The 23831-nt window shown below is 39.1% G+C and overlaps 1 protein-coding gene across 1 annotated transcript in view; it reads left to right on the top strand.

Moving 5' to 3' along the window:
* Nucleotides 1–23831, top strand: part of cdc73 (cell division cycle 73, Paf1/RNA polymerase II complex component, homolog (S. cerevisiae)) — a 330083-nt gene that overhangs the window by 162509 nt on the left and 143743 nt on the right. The window contains exon 11 of the mRNA XM_043699805.2: nt 21974–22031. Coding sequence (XP_043555740.1) covers nt 21974–22031 — 58 coding nt within the window. The remainder of the gene's footprint in view (nt 1–21973; nt 22032–23831) is intronic.

Below are 23831 nucleotides of genomic sequence, written 5' to 3'. Positions count from 1 at the left end.
GAAGGAGTGTACAAAGTTAAATGCAGCCGCTAAAAAAGTGTTGTCTTGAATTATGACTGATAGTGTGAGCACAGAAACCCAGAAAGGTGCTAAAGAGCATGAGCAATATCTAGCCATTAAACTTGAGCTTTACACAGACATAAATTGTTGTGAAATGTTAGGCAGGGAACAAAACTGCTACTCTTAAGGATTATCATCAGTAATTTTAGCAAGTGCCAATGTAATTATGGCAAAACGAAGCATCCTTAGGAGAAGAAATAAATGTTGAAAAACTGTTAATACATAATGATACAAGATGAATTATGAGGTATGTATCAGTAAATTGAAGATGTTATCTGAGTTAGAATTTGTTGGATGTAATGAACAACAATAGCAATAGTGTGCCATAGGAAACTCAAATCAAAAGCTAGCTTTCCACAAATGGGACTTGGCAATTGAGCTATTGGAATAGAATTGAAAGAAATTTGTTTTGCTTTGTGAGACAGGTTTAACAACAGACCAGATGGAACAGTTTTATTGGAATTTTATTGTATTTCTTATCAAAAAAATTATGTTTTAACTGTTTTAATTGTCTAATCTCAGAAATTAATGATAGAGATAGTTGGGTTGAGATGCTTAATGGCTAAGTGCAATGGACTGAATTAGCCAGCCAGCAGCTTAGTAAAATAAGATCTTCCATCACCTACGTTTTGTTATTTTTCAGTGGAAGTTCATATCAAAAATGTACTCTTAATTCTTCATTGTTTTGGAGTAAGATAACATTTAATTGTCCATAATTTTCTGGTTTTGGAAAACCGTTTTTAAGCTCAGCATCACTTTCTGATTTAATTGTTATTCAAAATATTAATAGTTGTCTTTCTGGAAGTATTTTCTTTTAAATTTATTTTCAAGTTGAACCTGATTTCAAATCAATTACCAATTATTTGTTCCTCAGGATTAATTTGAGCTAATGGGAAAATTCAGCTTGTTTACATACTTCTAAACTTGTGCTCATTTCCTTATTAATAATAGCAGATAATGCTGGAAAAGTCATCTTCAGCTCTGGCAGCAGCTGTGAAAAAAGGAATAGGGTTAACATGTCAGGTTGATTCCAGTGGTGCTGTCTGTGTAATAGTAATATTTGTATATCTAAGCTAATCTATGTTTTTACTGGAAACGCAGCAGCTGCTTTTTACTATTTTAGCAAACCCATTTAGAGTCAGAGAGTCATAACATTTTCCAGTAAAGGCCTCTTCTTCGCCACTGTAAATTCCAGTGTTGGAATGTTGTGCATCATGAAAATTTAAGATTAACCTGAAAAACTAAAATACTGAATGTACCCGTAGTTAATTGCTACTACTCCTAATTGGTAATGATTTTATATTCCTGGAGTCAGCACTGTTACCCCAAGGGTTCTTATTAGAGGCTGTATAATAAGTATTCTTGAGGTAACAACACTGACTGACACTTAAGAGTAGCTACTTTGGGGATCCAAGATGGCGGCGACCGAGCAAGACTGAGTCTATAGTGCTCCTCCCAAGACTTGGGTACAGTGGGTCACCCACCCCCTACCACGCTCATCAAATCATTTATAATAGTTGTGTAATTTAATTAGTTGTGTAATATTACATTTAAACAATTTAATCCTAAGTAAAAATGACTAAAGGGAAGGGAGCCCGCAGCTCTCAGCAAGCAGGAACCCCTCCCCCACCCTCTCCAGCTGCAGCAGAGGCGTCCACAGCCGCCCCGGGGGACTTACCTACAGTAACAAGCCTTGCAGAAATGATTCCCAAGCTGGATTCGAAGATTGATGCCTTTATTGCAGAATCCAGAAATCGTTGGGACTTGCTCTCGGCCGCGCTGCAGAAGCACGACCGAGAAATCCAAGAAATTGAACGCAGAGTCGGAGGGGCGGAGTTAAAGGCCGCGACCTCCGAAAATACCGCTCAATCGGCCGTGGATCAGGTCCGGACTCTCGAGCAGCGAGTCCGGACCTTGGAAAATCATATTGACGACCTCGATAATTGAGGTCGTCGAAAAATATTCGTTTGCTGGGCCTTCCCGAACGGGAAGAGGAAGGCCAGCTTACAGCATTCCTGGAGCAGTGGCTGCCACAACTTTTAAATCTGCAAGCTGGATCAGGCCAGGTAAGGGTTGAATGGGCCTACCGGGTCGCAATACGCGGGACCGGCTCGAACCAGCGCCCACACCCGGTCCTGTTCCAGCTGCAGAGCTACAAGGAGAGGCAGATACTCCTAGAAGCCTCTAGAAATCTCGGAAAAGACCCCCAAGCTATGATCTACAAAGGATCCAAGATCATGCTATTTCAGGACTTTTCCCTGGCTCTGGTTCGAAAGAGGAAGGCATTCGACGAGGCGAAGAAGCGTTTAAGGGACTTAAATATTCAGTACTCCTTACGCTACCCAGCGACGTTACGCTTTAACCATGAAGGATCCGTATATAACTTTGGATTACCAGAAAAGGCTAAGGAATTCTTGGACTCTCTTAGATAAACTGTAAGACATAATGGATCTTGGTCTGCCTTTCCCCCCGCTTTGGTTTATATCCCCCCCTTTTTTTTTCTCTTACCTTACTGTTTAATATTATCATGGGGGGTGGGGAGAGGGAATTGATTTTCTTCCCCCCCCCCCCCCTTGGGGTTGTGGGGGGAGGTGGTTACCTTATTCAATTTTACCTCTGTCTCTAGGAGCGGGGTTGTTTTCCCCTTGTTATTTTGTATTATTATATTTAATTATTATTTGTTGAGGTGGTAATTTTATAGTTATATGTTTATATATGGTATTAACATTACCAAATATACCCAGGTGTTGGTATGGGTGGGGGTAGGGTGCTCACTGTTAACTCTAGCTTTGTATTATATTTGAATTATCCTCATTTTATTGAGGAGTGCCTGGGTCAAGGGTGGGGCATTGGTTGGGAGAGGATATGATGGACTTTTGGAAAGGAAGTGACACCCCCTGGGAACAAGGGGGAAAGTCTCCACTTAGATACGTTTTATTTTTTTTTATTTAGAAATAGTTTTTTATTGTATTGTTGTGGGTGTATTAAAGAGGTTTTATTTTTGTAAATTTTACATGTTCTACGCTCGGGATGTTCTGGATAGGGTTCCCCCTCCCAAGGGGTCTCGGATTGGCCCAGAGGATTATGGTTGATCAGTCGGTTAAGTGGTGCACCTGGAATGTCAAGGGGAGTAATTCGCCAGTCAAAAGGAAGAAAATATTATCAAATCTTAAGAAGGAAAGAGTTGATATAGCTCTCCTACAGGAGACACACCTGTCAGATAAAGAACACTTGAAATTACGACAGGGCGGATTTGATCAGGCCTTTTTTTCTTCTTTTAGCTCAAAAAGCAGGGGAGTTGTTATTCTTGTTCGGAAGAATTTCCCTTTCAAAATCCTAAAGCAGATAAAAGACGAATCTGGACGATATATCTTGATTAAAGCCCTTATAAATGGAGAGGAATATGGGATTTTAAATTTGTACTGCCCCCCGGCACACCCCTTTAAATTTATAACGGAAGCCTTTTCAAAATTGATGGCTTTTGATGCCCGTCATATAATTATAGGGGGAGACTTTAATTGTATTATGGATCCGGAAATAGCTAGGATTCCCAAGAGTATTGCAGGAGTATCTCCCAGATCTAGACAATTGATGGATCTGAACAAAGAATTAGGATTAGTAGATGTATGGAGATGTCTTCATCCACAGGGCAGAGATTTTTCTTTCTACTCTAATCCACATAAATGTCATACCAGAATTGATATGTTTTTTGCCCCCTCGATTTTTTTAAATTCCATATCATCCTGTAAAATAGGTAGTATAGCAATTTCCAACCACGCTGCTGTATATATGGAAACTAAGGCGAGGAACAATGGGATATCCCCTCGGCATTGGCGTATGGACCCCTTCCTAATGAAAGATAGTAAATTTGTAAAGTACTTCTCTCAAGAATTTAAAACTTTTTTAGAAATTAATTCAGGTACAGCTAGCAACCCAACAATGATGTGGGAGACCATCAAAGCTTACACGCGAGGTTTGATCATCTCCTACTCAGCGAACCAGAAGAAATTAAAGGGAGAACAACTAGTGGTTCTTGTTCGGAAGCCCGCTTGAAAGCAGCTGAAACAGCATACACTGATAGACCTTCTATTATTAAATTGCAAAGGATTACAGCTCTTAGGATAGCTCTAAACACTACGCTTACTCAAACGGCTAAGAGGGAAATATTATTTGCAAAGCAAAGATTATATGAATATGGCGACAAACCGGGTAGATACTTAGCATTTCTTGCAAAGAAAAAAAAGGCCCCTCAGACTATTACATCTATCAAGGAAAGTACGGGTATTTTGACTCATGATCACAAAAAGATTAATGCGATCTTTAGAGAATTTTATTCGGAGTTATATAAATCACAGGATTGTGAAGATAGGACGAAGAGGATGCAGTCATTTTTTAAAAATTTGACTTTTCCAGGCCTAACTCCGGAACAAGTATCGGTCCTAAATGCTCCTCCTACACTCCAAGAAATACTTGATGCAATTAGGCAACTTCAGAGCGGTAAGGCACCGGGCCCAGATGGCTTTCAAGCTGAATTCTATAAAGAATTTACAGAAATACTGGCTGGTCCACTTATGGACATGTATAACTATGCATATAGTCAGGGCTGTCTCCCGCCTTCGCTGAAAGAGGCAAATATCTCTCTTATCCTTAAAAAAGGAAAGGACCCAGAAGATTGTACATCATATAGACCAATATCCTTGCTAAATGTGGATTTTTAAATCCTCTCTAAAACGTTAGCACTGAGACTAGAAAGGATACTGCCACATATTATAAAGCAGGATCAGACGGGGTTTATTTAGGGCCGTAGATCATCCAATAATGTTAGAAGGGCTCTGAATATGATTCAAGCCGTCATCAGGGAAAGATACCAGGAGTAGTGGTTTCATTAGACGCGGAAAAGGCATTTGATAGGATCGAATGGTCATATTTGTTTTACACATTGGAGAGGTTTGACGTTGGACAGGTGTTTACCAAATGGGTCTCAACATTATATAGTGATCCCAAAGCAGTTGTGGTTACCAATGGATTAGGTTCGGATAGCTTCAGTGTGGGTAGGGGCTGCCGTCAGGGATGTCCCCTCTCGCCATTGTTATTTACGCTAATAATTGAACCACTAGCAGAAGCTATACGAGCTGATCCTAATATAGTGGCCCCAAGGATTGGTACAGGTAAACATAAAATTACGCTTTACGCAGATGATGTTCTTCTATTCCTCAGTAACCCTCTGATGTCCATACCTCGCCTAATCCAAGTTATCAATACATTTAGTGCATTCTCAGGCTATAAAATTAATTTTTCAAAATCGGAGGCTATGCCAATGGGTGGCCTTGCTATGACACCCCGCATAGCGGACGGATCCCTTTTTCCCTTTCGCTGGTCCCTGGAGGGCTTCTTATATTTAGGCATTTTTATTACTCCAGTATTTGGTCAGTTGTATAAGGCTAATTTTGTGTATTTATTGGAAAGGATAAGGCAGGACCTCCAGCGATGTGGAGACCTACCAATTTCGTGGTTGGGTAGAATAGCACTAATCAAAATGAATGTCCTGCCCCGTCTCCTATATCCTATGAGAATGCTTCCGGTGATGCTGCCGAGGACGGCTTTATGTAAATTATATGGCTGGCTGGGTTCCTTTATCTGGAATCATAGGCGGCCCCTCATTAAGCTGAAGAAGCTACAGCTTCCACAGGCAAGGGGTGGATTGGACTTCCCAGACTTTAGGAAATATCAGTTAAGTTCCCTATTAAGTTACATAGCTGATTGGGTCTTGTCTGATCCACAATCAATCTGGTTGGACATCGACGCCTCTCAAGTAAAATACCCACTTATTAACCTTTTATTCTCAGACAAGCGGAAAATCGTTACAGATCACTGTAAAAACCCTATAATACTAAATACAATCAAGGCTTGGAATATAATGCGGCAAAATGAGGGCAATTCACATAAAACATCCACCTATACACCGATAGTGGGAGCATGGGGATTCCAACCGGGGTTAACAGATGCCACTTTTAAACTCTGGAGATCCAGGGGTATCTCATGTCTCGGGGATCTATTTAAAGAGGGGGTCCTGATGTCTTTTGAACAGCTGCGTCAGAAATTCGGATTACCCAATGGAGACCCCTTTCGATACTTCCAAATTCGAGATTATATACAGAAGAAGACTACGTTATTAGATAGTCTTTATAAATCCGATAGAGAATGTAGTGTCCTACGACCAGTGGGGGTATCTTCCATCAGTACTATTTATCATTTACTACATGATGAAGTATCGGGAGATATGGATAATCTGCTTAAAACATGGGATCAGGATTTGGGACTAGAAATCTCTACAGAAACGTGGAATGATATTTGGGAAAATGCTAGAAGAATTACTATTTGTAACAGAACCCAGGCTATCCAGCTGAAGATACTTCATAGGCCCATATAGCACTGGTTCGACTGGCAAAATTTAAGGCAGGAGCATCTCCAATGTGTCCTAAATGCAAAATAGAGGTGGGCACTCTTGTACATTGCTTATGGACCTGTCATCAGATCCGTAGATATTGGACTAAAGTAGCAAGTACCCTGACAGAAATTTTAGGAACGGAAATTAAAGTGGACCCTGTATCTCTCCTCTTGGGCTTTTCGAACTTTCCCTCCCTGGACACGTACGGGAAGAGACTATTTTCTATTCTTTCTTTCTGTGCAAGGAAAAATATTTTGGTGAACTAGGTGGCTGAGGGCCCCCCTGGACTTTCAAATTGGCACAGACTAATTATGGAATGTATTCCCCTTGACTTCCTTACAAATATGGTGCACCGAAAGACCGAATTATTTTATAAAATATGGCAGCCCTTCTTGAATTACATAAATACAGATATTTCGGCTATCCTAACAAGGGCTTTTATTTAATTGAGATTACAAACCTGGCTGGTCCGGGGCCCCTCGGGGGAGGAATCCCGCACGAATACGGGTTTTATTACATCTGATGTTAACACATTCCGAGCATGTAAGAGACTTAAATATACACTCTGGTTAGTTGTAGGTTAGATTAGTAGATAGTTGAGTTTTGTTTTTTTTTTCGGTTTTTTTTTTGTTTGTTTTGTGTTTTTTTTGTTAAGTTTTGGCTATTGTATATTTGAGCTAATTGTATATCAATGTTTATATCTGAGAGTTTTGTTTATTTTTGTAAACTTATAAAAATGTTAAATTTCTAATAAAAATATCTCTTTAATAAAAAAAAGAGTAGCTACTTCACTATTTCTGGGTCAAAATCGTGGAGCTCTGTTCCTGGCAACATACCGGGTATACCTATAACATAAATGCTGGTCCAGCTCACAGTCTACGAAAGAACATAAATGTTTAAAATCTGCACTGATGCTGGATCTCGGACTGGTGATGGATTCTGTCTATTCCCTGATCTCCCACTTTGTGTTAATTAATGCCATTCCTCAGCCTGGTTTCCTTGTGTTAGGTACAAAAGGTGAGGAGGGATGCAGCTCTACTCTTATCACACTTCAGTGAAAATGTTTGCTTAAGAAAAACAATTACCGAGGTTTTCTTTGGTGAAATATATCTTACTAACTCAAATTATTAAAAATTCAGAAATACACAGAAAAAAACAGTTTATAAGTTTAAAAGGGGAGAATGGTATTGACAAGGAGAATAATGATTATGCATTTAAACAGTCCTTAGAGTCTTGAGGTGTTAAGTTTCTCAACCAGAGCCAACAATTATTTAATGGTTTAGTTTTAGCCTTCAACAGTAGCAGAAATGGTAGATATCTTTGATTTCTTGGTGAATGGCTGCTTTCAAAATTTGCTTTTGTCGTGAGAGCTGTTTTCCAGGATTAAAGAAACTGACTGGCTGATACAGTCATCTAGGTAAAAAGTTCGTTCTTAGAAATCCACTTTTGTTTCTCTCTGCCCTGCTAGTCAAGCACAACCTCAACTCCACTTTCCTACCTGCTCACTGTAATACTTCACTCTATTACTAATAGAGTGTCTGTCTCCTTCTTAAATTTACTCAGTTTCCCAATATACAACAATCTCTGGGGGCAGTGAATTCCACAGATTCACAATCCTTTGAGAAAAGTAAATCTCCTGATTTCTGTTTTAAATGTGTTGTCCCTTATCCTAAAACAATTACGTCTTGTTCTGCTTCCTCTGTCTTTGCAAGATTGACTAACAGGCTTGTAGGGCGGCATGGTGGCTCCGTGGTTAGCACTGCTGCCCTTACAGCATCAGGGACCTAGGTTCGATTCCAGCCTCAGATGGAATTTGCACATCGTCCTTCTGCATTCGGGTGTTCTGGTTTCCTCCCACAATTGAAAGATGCGCAGTTTGCTTTAGCAATGCTTAAATTGCCCATAGTGTGCAGGCTAGGTGGATTCGCAGTGGCAAATGCAGAGCTACAGGGAAAAGATAGGGGTGGGTCTGGGTAGGAATCACTTCAGAAAGGCAGTATGGATTTGATGGACCTAATGGCCTGCTTCCACACTGTAGGGATTCTTTGATTCTATGGTGAGTCTTAAACAGGGGATGCAAATTTCTTGATTCTGACCTGGATAACTGGTTTTGATGTCCTTAAGTAAAAATAATGATTTCACTGTGGTGGTTTTGTTTATTCCGCATTAAGTTTATCTCATTTGATGAGATAACTGCTGCAACAATTTTGATCAGTGTTTCCTTTTTCTTTAATACCATTTTAATCTGAAAGGTAAAACAGCACGATAATGTACAAAATATGCAAATGATCATTTATTTTAATGTTATCACAGTAAAGGTTTCTAATGAATTAGTGCTTTTCTATCCTGCATTTTTATTTTTTCTCTTTAAATCATAATTGTTGTAGTTTCAGCAGCACCATGGCCAAGTGGCAATTTAGTAGTAACTAATAGTATTCATAGGATTTTCAGTTATTGTGTCATACCCCAAACAAATGCTACACTTTGAGCAGAGCTGCTGGACTCCTAGGTATCCCATCTTTCCTTATCGGACACTTGGGAAACTATGATTTGTCTGCCTTTCTGGCAGAGCATTCAACGACACCCAACCCAGGAGTTATTATATAGACAAGTTGATGGAGTGGGTAATACGTTCCAATGATTTGGAGGTGCTGGTGTTGGACTGGGGTGGACAAAGTTAAAAATCACGCATCACCAGGTTATAGTCCAACAGGTTTATTTGGAAGTACAAGCTTTCGGAGCGCTACTCCTTCACCAGATAGCTAGTGGGGTAGGATCATAGGGCACATAATTTATAGCAGAAGATCAAAGTGTCATACAACCTAGATTGCTGTTAAATCTTTAATCATTTGGAATGGGTTGCAGGTTCCAATTCATTAATTTGTAAATCCCAGAACTTGTTTCAAGTGACATTCCTGAGATAAATTTTATACAAAAAAGTGACATCTCAGCTCAGGCAATGCATTAAAGGTGTGAGGTCAGAAAGGTGTACTTCCAAAGCTTGTACTTCCAAATAAACCTTAAACTGGTGTTGTGTGATTTTTGTGTTTCGATGCAGAGAAATGTGATTTGATGCATTTTGATGAAACATAGAATTGGACACCATATTTATGTTGTCTTTCAAAGTGGGATGTAGGGGCAGAGGGACTTGGTGTGTTTATATATGCATGAACGTTGAAAGTGGCAGGCCAGGTAGAGAGACCAGTAAGTAAAGCATATGTTATCTTCAGCTTTATTAATAGGAGCATAGAGTACAACATCAAGGTCTCACCTGGAGTTCTGGGTATCACATCACAGAGAGGATGTCAATATATTGGAGAGAGTGCAGAAGCAATTCACCAGAGAATTTCCAATGATGAAGAACTGCAGTTGTGGAGATCAATTGAAGAAGTTGGGACTGTTCTGCTTTAAGAGAAGAAGGCTGAGAGGAGATTTGATAGACTTTTCAAAATCGCAAATGGGCTGCTTGGAGTAGGTAGGGAGAAACTGTTCCCATTCGTAAAAGTAACAAGAATAAGACAGTGTAAATATAAAGTGATCTGCACATGAAGCAAGAGTGAGTGAGGGAAAATTTTTTGACTCGGTGAATAGTTGGGAGATAGGGGGTTTGACCCCAACTTTGGAAGTTCTGACTTTTCTGTTACCAATATTGAGGTTGAAATGACAGGAGATTTAATTATGGTCCATGTTTTAAATAACAAAGTTCCCAAGATTTTTTTCATGGTTTTGAAATGCAGTTTGAGCAGTTCTCCCAGCTGCTTGCTTCCCTCATAATACCTTGAAGCAGTTTCCAAAATATAAATGGTTACAGTAGAGAATGGTGCAAAGTAACTAATCCAGAATTTCATACGGTCTTTGGAGGGAAAGTAAGGAAGCTCACACTTATACATTTTCAGAAAACTCTGTGCCTCTCTGATTTCTTTTCTACCGCTCTGCCTCCTTCCCCATGCCGCCAACATAACTGAATATGAGCAAATGTGAGTCAATTATAAGCCTTGTGTTGACATTGCTTTCTTTGGTTGTTTTAAGTACCAAACTTTGACCGTCTCTGCGTCTGACTTGAAGCATCTCAAGACTGATGCTAACAAAGGACACCCAGTTGCTTTAAGAAAAAAGTAGTGTAAATGCTAGAAATACTAGATTTGCTAAAAATACTCTGAATACATGGAACAACTGTTGAGAGAAAAACAGAGTTGAATATTCAGGTTAGTGACGCATTGCCAAAATTTGTAGTTATAGAGTCACAGAGATGTACAGCATGGAAACAGACCCTTAGGTCCAACTCATCCATGCTGAGCAGCTATCCCAACCCAATCTCGTCCCACCTGGCCCATATCCCTCCAAACACTTCCTATTCATATGCCCATCTAGATGCCTTTTAAATGTTGCAATTGTACCAGCCTCCACCACTTTCTCTGGCAACCCATTCCACCCATGCACCACCCTCTGTGTGAAAAAGCTGCCCCTTAGATCTCTTTTATCTTTCACCTCTCACCCTAAACCTATGCCTTTAGTTCAGGACTCCCCCACCCAGGGAAGGGACCTTGTCTATTTATCCTATCCATGCCCCTCATGATTTTATAAACTTCTGTGAGGTCACCCCTCAGTCTCCAATGCTCCAGGGAAAACTGAAGTTATAAAATCATGTTTTAAATCAAAAGTCACCTGATTTACTGAGTGGACTGAAGTACGGTATAAGTTTAAAAGACTGACAATGGTATCTTCAAGTGGCCTAAATAGCAGATCTCAAATGACTGAATATTATATAATTTTATCTTGCGAATCACAAAGCTATCAGAAAGGAATCATACTTTCTGCAAGTAACCCATCAAGACATGTATTTTAAACAAATGTGAATGACCCATCCTCTGAACTCCTCACAGAAATCTAAACATGATCTGTTTTTACTGGAGGCTGTGGACTGAACTATTAAACTTGATTACTCTAAACATTGGACCCTGGCTGAGGAGAGGCTGACAAATCTCTATAAGCAATGAAGTTTCTGCGGTTTGCTATGTTCATATTAAAAATAGACAGACAGGAGGCTGGAAGAACACAACAAGCCAGGCAGCATCGGGATGCTGCCTGGTTTGCTCTGTTCTTCCAGCCTCCTGCCTGGCTTTTCCAAACTTGAGAGTCAGGCAGAACATGAATGTGTTACGGCAAGAAGAGAGCCATGGTCCCCATCTTGCTCTTGCCATTCTACAAGAATATACCTGACCTGCTGTGTTTCTCCAGTATCTTAATTTGGAATGAAACCTTTGTTGAAACAAAGCTGATACTGTGTAGATGCATATGTGCAAAATGCAAAGAATTGGATATATTAAAATGGTACTTAATTTGCTTTTTTCCCAAACTCAAGTGGTTAACCAAGAGGAAAATAATGTCAGGTGAGAAAAATAGTTGACATTTACAAATGCTGCTTGCAATGATACTAACAAAAGAAGTGCCTAAGACTCTGCAGTAAAGTCACGTGAAACGAAAGGGAGTTGCAATTCAGTTTAGCATAGCAGTAATAGGAAATTTGAATACACATGAAAAGATTGGAACAGGATAGTCAGTAATGAAGCAAAGCAGTGTCAAAACAGCTGCAGCGGGATATCAGAAGAAGCTAATGATATTGAAAAAGAAATTTGCTGGCATATATAGTGGTAGATGACTAGATTGGAATAGTGTCAAAATGGAAGATGGAAGCAGATAGTTCAAACTTTAAAAGAAGTACAATAAACATTTGGCTTTTTAAACGTCCTTGGAATTAAGGATGACTTGCTTCTACTGTTTCCATAGATTCTTGTTTGGCTGCTAAGTCCAATGCACAATCTGCAGACTTTATTACGCTCAGGGCAGGTATATTGATGAGTTATTTGGACATTGATATGCATAATAATAATATAAAAGTCTTTCTCATCAAAATTGAGAAAATGCGGCAAAAATATTTTTTTCAAGACCTAAGTCCAAGGAAAGAAGTAGTAGGTCCTGTTCAGAAAGATTGAATGTATGATGATAGAAGGCCCGTAACTGATTTGCAAGAAGCAAAGTTAATTGGAGCAGTGAAATGCAGTAAACAATTGTATCGTTATCAATGACTATCCACGTGTATCTTTTTATTTTACTTAATAGCACAAAGCAGCTGCACTGTTGATGGGTGAATTTTCCCAGGCCTCAAATGACAAGGGCAATGGAAAGTCAATTTGGAAAAAATATAGTGAGAATAGAGAAATGAGATTCTCTACGTCGAGAAAAAAAGTTCAGTTTTTCACCTAAGGTTTTAATGACCAAATCTGCGAATTTTGTCAGTGAACAGTTGGAACCTATTTGTATGCATTGACATCTCAATACTGCCGATCCTGCCTCATTTATATGCAGTTTGTTATTAATAGTGGCAATTCCCGACATGAAAATCTGAGTGGGTATCAGGCAGCTGCAGCTCGCCAGCATTTTCTCCAGGCTTCCATCTAGGCCAGGATTCCCCAATGCCTCAGGCCATATGCATGGTGAGCAACCACTGCATCCTCTGTCTATGGAGGTAGGCATCATCATAGCACATTTGGAACTCCATTATAATACATTTCAGTACTTCGTACTATACATTGGAAATCACAAAAAACCTTGCATTTCAAAGCTACTGCCAAATTATTTTGTGCACAGAGACAGAGGCACCATCTCTTGCGTTAGAACAGGCTTGTTTTCTTAATGCTCACTCACTTTGTAATTGCTTGGATGCTCACAGCATCTCTGCCTTGCCTTTTAGTGCAGACAGATAATTAGGCAACTGTCTTGTTTGGTAACAGTGGATAGTTAAGAAGGACTGTTGTCAGTCAGGGAAGGTGTTTAGGTATGTTGAGTGAGTGAGTAGGAAACGCAGAGAGCAGGAATGATCAGTAGAGTTGGGGAGAGTGGTGTGGATGAGAGCCATTGAGGGAAGATACAAAATAGGCTTGACAGTAAGAGAGAAAGGGTCCTCCTAGAAGGTTGCTCCTTGGACTGGAGACCCGTGACCAGCAGTGCTCCACAGGGATTGATGCTGGATCCATTTTTGTTTGTAATTTATAGGAACGATTTGGATGAGAATTTAGGAGACATGATTAGTAAGTTTGCAGATGACACCAAAAGTGGTGGTATGATCGACAGAGAGGAAGGTTGTCTAAGATTACAAAAGGATCTTGATCAATTGGGACAGTGTGTTGAAAAGTGGCAGATGGAGTTTAATTCAGAAAAGTGCGAGGTACTGTATTTTGGGAAAACAAACAAAGACAATGGTAATTAATTAATGGTAAGGCCCTGGATAATGTTGTCAAACAGAGACCAAGGGGTTCAGTTGCATAGTTCTTTGAAATTTGCATCTCCGGTATACCGGCTGGTTAAGTGTTTAGCATACTTGCCTCTTTTGTTCAGAACATCGAGCAAAGAAGTGGAATGTCACATTGCAATTGTACTGGATATTGGTGAGGCCACTTTTGGAATACTGCGTACAGTTCTTGTCGCCCTGCTAGAGGAAGGATATTATTAAATTGGACAGACTTCAGAAAAGATTTATCAGGGTATAGCTGGGTCTGGAGAGTTATAAAGAGAGACTGGGCAGGCTGGGACTTATTACACTGGAGCGTAGGAGTCTTTCCCCAAGGCGAGTGAGTTCAAAACTAGAGAGCATAGTTTTGAGGTGAGAGGAGAAAAACTGAAAAAGGCATCTCAGACAACTCTTTCTGCCAGAGCGTGATTTGTATATGGAATGACCTGCCAGAAGAAGTAGTAGATGCAAGTACAATTACAGCATTTAAAAGACATTTGGACAGGTATACAAATAGAAAAGGTTTACAGGGATATGGGCCAAATACAGGCAAGTGGGACTAGTTTAGTTTGGGAAATTTGGTTGGCATGGACGAGTTGGACCAAAGGGTCTGTTTCCATGTATGACACAATGACTCTTAAGTGGTAGACCACGAGCCTCAGTGGGAGCTGGGTCGAATGGTAGAGTTAGTGAAATGGCAGAAAGAAGTTGGTGCCATTCATTGTTGCAATGGACAGAAGGTTATTCATGTTAACTTTCTGAGATTACATTGCACGTTCCTGCAGACAATAGACACTGCAGTGACCCAAGTAGATAATTTAGACAAGACTGGCCGAGTCTGACATAGTATTCACCTTGGTTTTAAATATGACACCTATGAGGTAAGGCATGCAAGATCCTAGCACCAGTGAGCATTTTGTCCCTGCAGAGCATACTATAAAGTGAGACTAGCGTCCTTAAGATGTGAGATAGATAAGGAAAAATTGCATGATAAAAGTTACTAAGTCTAGAAAACCCCCCTGAAATTGACACTCAACCAATTTTTTCAGAAAATTTAACTGTAAATGTTGACACTAAACATGACAAAAGATTGTGTCACCAACTTTAGTTGGGTGGTTAAAGAAGTATTCAGGCATAATTTTTATCCAGTGATAATTTCAGCTTCCACTAACATTACACAGATGCACAAAGTTTTTGTCTTTTGCTGTGTGATCTTGCTTTTTGCAAATTGGCTGTCATGTTTGCCAATGCATTAGCATTCATTGCACATAAAGCACATCAGAATGTTTTGAGATGTGATAAAATACTATTCTTTTTCCAAGGGATATGCACAGCCAATACATTCACATATGTCTTGTCCACATAAAAAGCATTGGGAAGTTACAAGCAGAGCAATTTTTTGGTATGAGCTTGAGCATTTTTAGATTATAATAAATTGAGTGATATCACACCTGACAGTTCATCGTGAAACAACACACAACTTTTCTGTAATTACAATTTGCAGTGCAATACTCATTAGTCTTTTACTCTGACTATCCCACAATGATTTGGAACTTGACACTGGATGTAAGTTGTGTGTTAACTATATAGGAAGCTACATTATCAATTGGCAAGTTTATTATTAGCAGTCATTCTTGAGATTTGAAAGCTGTGTATCTGCCTGATTCAAATGCATACAAATTACCTGAAACCACAAGAAACATTTTTTTGTATATTCATATTTTAATTTCAGTGCTTTTTATAGTAGTACCACTGTAGCACTGATTCCCTCGACAGATCTTTCTTTTGGCCCTAGAGTGTTAATACATTGTCATCTTGCAAGCTCTTTAATGATGCTCACTTAATCATTGGTGGCTTTCTTGTCTTCCCATTTCTGTCATCCTGTTATGAATTTTAAAGTATAACTTTGAGCAGTGTAAAACAGTACTTGCATATATTCTGGACCTGGGAAGCATAGCTGTAACAAGCTATGTACTGGAATATAAAGTATTTTGCTATTGAACTGAGAGCAGTGATGAACTAATAGGGCATCAAATGATATCCAGTAAAGCAGAGAACTGCTGTTTAACCATTCTGATGTTAAAGCACTTAACTTATTGTAGTACCTGAACTGTAACCTAGCAGATTTGTACTTTTTTATTTAGGTTTTACACGTAATAAAATTGTGACAACATGCTGCATTTCAAAAACAATCACCGTAGGTTTGATTATTAGCTCCTATTAATAAACAAATATATATACAGTGCTAGTAACTGATTTCACCAATGTAAGATATTTTCATCTAACATACTGGCCATACTGCTAATTGTAAGGAAGTGGCTACTATGAAATCGGCTTACATTTCTACATGAGCAGTATGAGTGATATATTCAGGGGACACAGGAGGAGAATGTTTGGCCCCATAATGAAGTTGTGATTGCAATAAAAGTATAAAATTCTTTTCGTACATGGGAATCAAATCGAAGTTTGAACTTTAAGACGATTTTTAGAAATTCTGTATTTCTGCCAGTTATTTGTATCATAAGGGTAGTCACACATTTTCCCCCTACCACTCATACTTTGACCACTAATAATCCTACTGTTTAGCTACCTCCTGAAGCCAGGCATTAGAGCATCAGTGATAGTTATATTTTAATTACATTAACACTCCTTTCAATACTAAAAGTAAAATACCACAGACTCTGTTTGATGTCTTTTCACAGATTGCAGTTTAGTTTGGGAACTGAGTTTATGGATATCAACGCCCAGTCCATTGCTCCAAGCATTTTTGCTGTGATGCTTAATATGATTGCATCATCTGATGAATTTTGGTATGAGTGGTATTTGCAGCACCCGTGCGTTGATATAAATGTTTTCCTTTACCAAAATTTCTCACGTAGTCATAGAATAAATAGGATGGGAAGTTTTAATTATTAAAAATGGCTGGTGTAAGGAAAGCCTTATGTTTTACTATACTGCTGTTTGAAAGTTCATATATTTGTAGGCAAAAGTGGAAGGTGACCCACAACTGAGTGCTGTTATTAATTGTTCAGAGATTTGTTTCCATTCTTCTTTGTATGCATATATATGGGTGTGAATGATTGAACCCAAGAATAATCATTTTGCTGTAATCCCTATATAATGAAATACTGAAGTATGTCAACTGTTTGATAATAAATGTTAACTTCCAATATTGATTCATGACTTTATTGTTTTTAATCCAAGTTAAGTTTCCTCTCTTATGGTCGAGGATTAATTTAAAAGTTTATATACTTTGAACTTGTAAGCTGGTCTATTTGTGACTGTTAGAAGGTTTGCATCTATGGTGGCCAATCTTTTAGGTACAGTAGTTCCAAGCTCACCCTATATAGTCTGATTGGATTGATTACAGGGCATGCTCATACTGGCCAACTGTACTTTAGTATAACCTGGAGGTAATGTTACATCTGTTAGGGCTATAACGCAAGATCTCTCTAGGATCTTGATATCCTCTTTTTTGCTCATCACTCTTCAAGTTTGCTGTAAGCAAACTGAAACAATAATTGACAAAAAATTGTAGATCATTAAACTACTTGGATTTTCTAAACAGATGAATATAGAGAAATACCAATCAAACTGAATCTCACCATTGTTTAACCAATTATAAAACTCCTCATAAGTGCAAGATGCATCATCCCTGTTGTGGACTTTCTTAAAAGTTTTCTTGGTGAGTCATCTGACTCTGCTGGTTGAGGATAATTAAGTTTCCACTGTTAAACCTTCATGATAAAGAGTTCCTCTGTTCCTCCTATCCTTTGGCTGGCTGACTTCCACATGTGTCTCAATGTCCTTTATTCTGTTCAATGAATGAATTGAAGACTATCTGCCTGTTTGTGTTCTCACTCAGAAAGGTTGGCAATAAAATCAGCTTCCTCTCGAACATCTTGCTTCTCTTTCTTGGAACTGTCCATTTTTTTTTTGAAATCCTGCTGTTCTTAAAATGAATGTGGGGTATATTGTATGAATGAACCTGAGATGAGAGAACTATCCATCAGTAATTAGTTTCATATAGACTGTCAGCTGTATATTGCACAAATTGTTTCTTCTGCCCCTTCAATACCTGAAAGCAAACATTTCTTTTAAAATCTTGTCTGAATTTGCCTTGTTTTAAAAAACATTTAAAACTATGCAAAGCACTGGTTGATTCCACAGCCGATGAATCTCACCTAAACTCTGCATATCCAAGCCAATCCTTTCCGCATCCAATCATGACTAGTAGTGGACAATTAAACAATCCATTGGAGGAGTTTCCACAAATATCCCCAACCTCAATAATGGAGGAGCCCAGCACATTAGTGAGAAAGAGAAGGCTGAAGCATTTGCAAAACTCCTCAGTCAGAGGTGTTGACTGGATGATCCATCTCGGTCTCCTCCAAAGGTTCCCAGCATCCTAGATGCCGGTCATTAGCCAATTGGATTCACTTCATATGATATCAAGAAACGGTTGGAGACTCTGAATACTACAAAGACTGAGACTTCAGACAACATTTGGCAATATGACTAAAGATGTACAACTCCAGAACTTGCAGTGTCTCAAGCTGTGCCGATATAACTACAACAATAGTATCAACCCAACAATTTGCAAAATTGCCCAAGTATGTTCTGTACACATGCAGGGCAAATCCAACCCAGACCAATATTGCCCTAGCAGTCTACTGTCAATAATCAGTCACCAGATGGAAGCAGTTATCAATAGTGGTATCAAACCTGTGTAGAAATAACCTGTTCATTGACACTCAGAATTGTGTTCTGACAGGTTCTCTCAGCACCTGACCTCAATCCTTAGAATTTAGCCTTAGTTTACAGGTCAGCAATCTGGAGCAATTGAAAGTATGTAGACCATCAAGGCAGTTCAATTTATCTATGGACCTTGCTTGTAGTGGACAGGTCAGTTTGTATCAAATTATCTATTATTTGCCTTAATTAATATTTGCATTCTTTTGATTTGATCAACATTTTCCCAAATATTTGGAATCAGTTAAAAAAAAAAGCTTTTCAATTATTTGGATTCTGGGTAATCCAAGATGGAGGATGGGAAAAATTTCTGGCTGTAACAGTTGCTCCTTTTTTTGAGGCATTTTAGGTATTGGAGGTGATTTCCTCGAATTCCAGGAGCAGCAATTACCGTTTAATTTGCTGTTGCCTTGTTTTGGAACTTTGGAGAAAAAAAAGTCAAAACAACGGCACTCTAAAAGGGAGAATAACAGACAAAGGAAGCATATGGTGAGGTCAGTGCAGGAGAGAGAGAAAGAAACCCACATTGCTAACTGACAGAGTTAGCAGTTAGTGCCTTTGATGTTGAATACATGTATCACTGGACATCGGAGTACATCAGGGAAAATTTAAAAACGATGAAATTCACAACTGATCTTGGAGGAACCTGTTTGGCAGAGGTTGCAGCACAGAAACAGATAGGTGGATTTTAAGCGTGGCCTTAAAATAAGTCTGCAGTAGTGAGTAGAGTGGGTTCTTTCTTGATTATATGTTTTGTTGAGCTATGTCTCTTGATTAAACTTAAAATATAAGCCATAGGTATTAATTTAACCTGGAGCAATGTTTTTTAGAGGAATAAGACAGTGTTATTTTCTGGGTCTGTAGAAAATGGCCCTTACTAGAGTGATATGGTGGTCTTGTCAGATGTGGGAGTTGAGGGACAGTTTACGGGTTACTGAGGATTATATCTACAATAAATGCCATTGGTTGCGAATCCTATCAGATCAAATGCATCTGTTGGAGAGGCAGTTAAAGGCAATGACGGGAATTTACAAGAGCAAGGGGATGTGATGGATGGCAGTTATAGGAAAGGGGGGTTGGGGGCAGAAGTCTCAGATATAGTCACATAGATGGGTTAACTCCAGGAAAGGTAAGAGAGGTAGGCAGGTAGTGCAGGAGTCTTTTGTGGCCATCCCCGTTTCAACCAAGTATGTTGTTTTGGAAAATGCAGGGGGTGATGGATTCTCAGGGGAACGTAGCACGAACAACCAAGTTTGTGGTATTGAGACTGACTCTAATGTAATGGGAAGTACGTCGGTTCCAAGCGATTGATTGTGTTAGGGGACTCTCTAGTCTAAGGTACAGACAGATGTTTCTGTGGCCAGCAGCGAAAAATCAGAATGGTGTGGTGCTTCCCTGGATGTCTGAGGGTGCAGAATGTTCTCAAGGGGGAAAGGGGCCAGCAGGAGGTCATTGTACACATTGGAAACAACGACATTGGAAGGGAAAAGGATGAGATTCTGAAGGGAGATTACAGAGAGTTAGGCAGGAATTTAAAAAGGAGGCCCTCTCGTGTAGGGATTATATCTGCATTACTCCCAGTGCTATGAGCTAGTGAGGGCAGGAATAGGAGGATAGAGCAGATGAATGCATGGCTGAGGAGCTGGTGTATGGGAGAAGGATTCACATTTTTGGATCGTTGGACGCTGTTTTGGGGTAGAAGTGACCTGTTCAAGGAGGAGGGACTGCACCTAAATTGGAAGGGGAGGTATACGAGCAGGGAGATTTGTTAGAGCTGCTCAGGAGGATTTAAACTAATAAGACCATAAGACATAGGAGCGGAAGTAAGGCCATTCGGCCCATCGAGTCCACTCGCCATTCAATCATGGCTGATGAGCATTTCAACTCCACTTACCCGCATTCTCCCCGCAGCCCTTAATTCCTTGTGAAATGGGGGCGGGGGGGGAAACCAGGGAGATGGTGAGGAAAGAGATAAATCTGAGACTGGTACAGTTGAGAACAAAGGAAAGTCCAGCAGGCAGGGACAAAGCAGAGAACAAGGTAGGACTGATAAATTAAACTGCATTTATTTCAATGCAAGAGGCCTAACAGGGAAGGCAGATGAACTCAGGGCATGGTTAGGAACATGGGACTGGGATATCACAGCAATTACAGGAACGTGGCTCAGGATGGACAGGATTGGCAGCTTAATGTTCCAGGATACTAATGCTACAGGAAGGAAAGAAAGGGAGGCAGGAGATGAGGGGGAGTGGCCTTTTTGATGAGGGATAGCATTACAGCTGTACTGAGGGAGGATATTCCCGGAAACACATCCAAGTAAGTTACTTGGGTGAAACTGTGAAATAAGAAAGGGATGATCATCTTATTGGGATTGTATTATAGACCCCCTAATAGTCAGAGGGAAATTGAGAAACAGATTTGTAAGGAGATCTCAGTTATCTGTAAGAATAATAGGGTGATTATGGTAGGGGATTTTAACTTTCTGAAAATAGACTGGGAATGCCATAGTGATAAGGGTTTAGAAGGGGAGGAATTTGTTAAATGCGTACAAGACAATTTTCTGATTCAGTATGTGGATGTACCTACTAGAAAAGATGCAAAACTTGACCTACTCTTGGGAAATAAGGCAGGGCAGGTGACTGAGATGTCAATGGGAGAGCACTTTGGGGCCAGTGACCATAATTCTATTAGTTTTAAAATAGTGATGGAAAAGGATAGACCAGATCTAAAAGTTGAAGTTCTAAATTGGAGAAAGGCCAATTTTGACAGTATTAGGCAAGAACTTTCGAAAGCTGATAGGGGGCAGATGTTCGCAGGTAAAGGGATGGGGATAAAGTCACGAGGGGGATGAATAGGATAAATAGACCAGGTCTTTTCCCTGGCGTGGGGCAGTCCAGAACTAGAGGGCATAGGTTGTGGGCAAGAAGGGAAAGAATTAAGAGACACCTAAGGGATAATGTTTTCACTCAGAGGTTGTATGGAATGAGCTGCCAGAGGAAGTGGTGGAGGCAAGTGCAATTGCAACATTTAAAAGGCACCTGGATCGCTATATGAGTAAGAAGGGTTTGGAGGGATATGAGCCAGGTGCTGGCAGGTGGGACAAGTTTGGGTTGGGATATCTAGTTGGCATGGATGAGTTGGACCGAAGGGTCTGTTTCCATGCTGTGCATCTGAATGACTCTAATTATGTTATTCGTTGCTGTGGCTAGATGCTTGAGTGGCAAAAGCATAGGACTGAAATTCTCAATTGCTCTCAACTGTTTTCCAATTCCCATTTGAAACACCATGACAAGTAGATAAATTTTAATTATATTGTTCCTTGCTGTATTTTTTTAATCACACATGCATTTGAAAATCTTTTCAGGCTTAAACCAGTGAACACTTTCAGAAAGATTTGAATAAGTTCAAAATGTTTTATTTTTCAGGAAGGTGCTTCTGCTCGAAAGGCTCAGACTCCTGCTGTTCAACCTGTCCCAAGACCAGGTAAAACATATTTAATACATTTATTTGGATGAATTTGTGCTAAGGTATGAACTGTGACTCCTATTTCATAATGCTGTCTCCATTCTGTTTCTGTTCACTAATACTATTGACATAAATAACTGAAAAAAAGGTTTAAAATAACATTTTGTTACTACTAGAAAGAGAGGAATAGCATAATACCTGTACACAGTACAAACCAGTTGCAATGAGATAAAATCATTCTGAATATGCTGATGTAATAACATAGCATTCTAATGCTGAAATTAGAATTCAACAATTTATTAATAGCAGTGCTCTGCTGTTATATTTTCATCTGCACAGTGATCTTTTCTTCCTGTTAAACACTCAGTTAAATTAACAAAGTATAAATACATTAAGTATTTAATTATTTCCTCTATGTTTGTGCGTTTTGATATAATCTTAGAATACATTATTCTATTGTTCCAGTTAATATTTCATTTTAGTCGTTTATCCTTTGAATTGTTGAATGCTTCTTCAAAAGAAAGATCGTAAAGAGGAATGCAGGAATAGCAATGTCCTTGAGAACATTGCAGTTTGTGTTCACAAGATCTTTTGAATTGTTCATTTTCCCTTGATCTACTTTATAGAAATTCCATTGCCTTATTTAAAAAGTACGGTTAATGCTGGATCTTCCACTGTTTGCACTTTGAATCTTGTTTTCACTTCTGTTAGTTATGTGCAGAGTAATTTAAATTTTGTAGATATTGACTGTTGTAACCCATCCTACCTATTATGATCAATAGTCTATTTCAGTGCTCCCACATTAAGTTTTCATGTACATGCATACAATACTATGTTATGTATATCTCATCTTGAATCCACATAGTTTCTTACCTTTGGCCAGATCTTGGTATGGTTATCTCGGGTGTAATTTTGAGATATTAGAAGAAAGGCATTTAGTATTTGTATGGTATACTCCGGTTACTAAGAGCATTATGGATCTGATGGCTACGATACAATTAATTAAGAAAGAATGATACCAAAATGTATTTTCAGGAATACATTCCCTGTACAGGTTGTTCTGCTATAATGCAAGTTTCGTGAACGTGAATTTGCTATAACGCGATTGATGAATTGTGGACACTGTTTCTAAAGCTCAAACTTTTAATGCCTATGTTGGTTATTGCACAATTCCGGCCCCATTAGTTTAAATGGTGCTGCTATTAAGTGATTTTCTTGTCACAGGATTGCATGAGGACAGAGCCAGCGAGAACACTGCTAGAACCAGTGTTATAGCAGAACCAGCTGTATTAAAGTTGTTTGACCACTTCGTGTTTTGTAACTTTTGCGTTAATAACTGAAGTGTTGTGCAATATGTGGAAAGCTGCAATAACAAATGACGTAAACCAAATCATGACTTTTTTGTAAAATAGATGCATTGGCTTAAAGTAAGGAAAGGTCACACTTGGTTTGATTTTCCTTTTCATTCTCTGCCGAATATTGAAATTAGTAAAGCCAATAGGACAAGTTTGTATTAATTATTATGATGTGCTAAACACAAGTCTTATGGTTGTTGAGTAACATTTTAACAGCAGCTCCACATGCTGTTTTGATTGTGTTTTGTTCAGATTCCTGCAGGCTAATGTTCTCTTGATGAATTCATAACTTAAAATCCACCAAATCACAAGTGACAGTAAAACTAAAGTATGTCTTATTATGAAGGAAGGCAATACTTAGAAGATAAACTGATGATATATAACCTTGGACTTTGCTGAAAAACACCTCGTGCAGGCAGCTAGTTAAATAGAAGAGTACTTTATGAAGCTGTTATTAAAAAAA

The sequence above is a fragment of the Chiloscyllium plagiosum genome, unplaced genomic scaffold (assembly GCF_037043375.1).
Source record: "Chiloscyllium plagiosum isolate Xiang-an unplaced genomic scaffold, Cpla_swu_hap1 HiC_scaffold_9, whole genome shotgun sequence".
In the NCBI taxonomy this organism is placed as follows: Eukaryota; Metazoa; Chordata; class Chondrichthyes; order Orectolobiformes; family Hemiscylliidae; genus Chiloscyllium; species Chiloscyllium plagiosum.
Note: the sequence above shows the minus strand (reverse complement) of the source record. Positions and strands in the feature narration are given on the sequence as shown.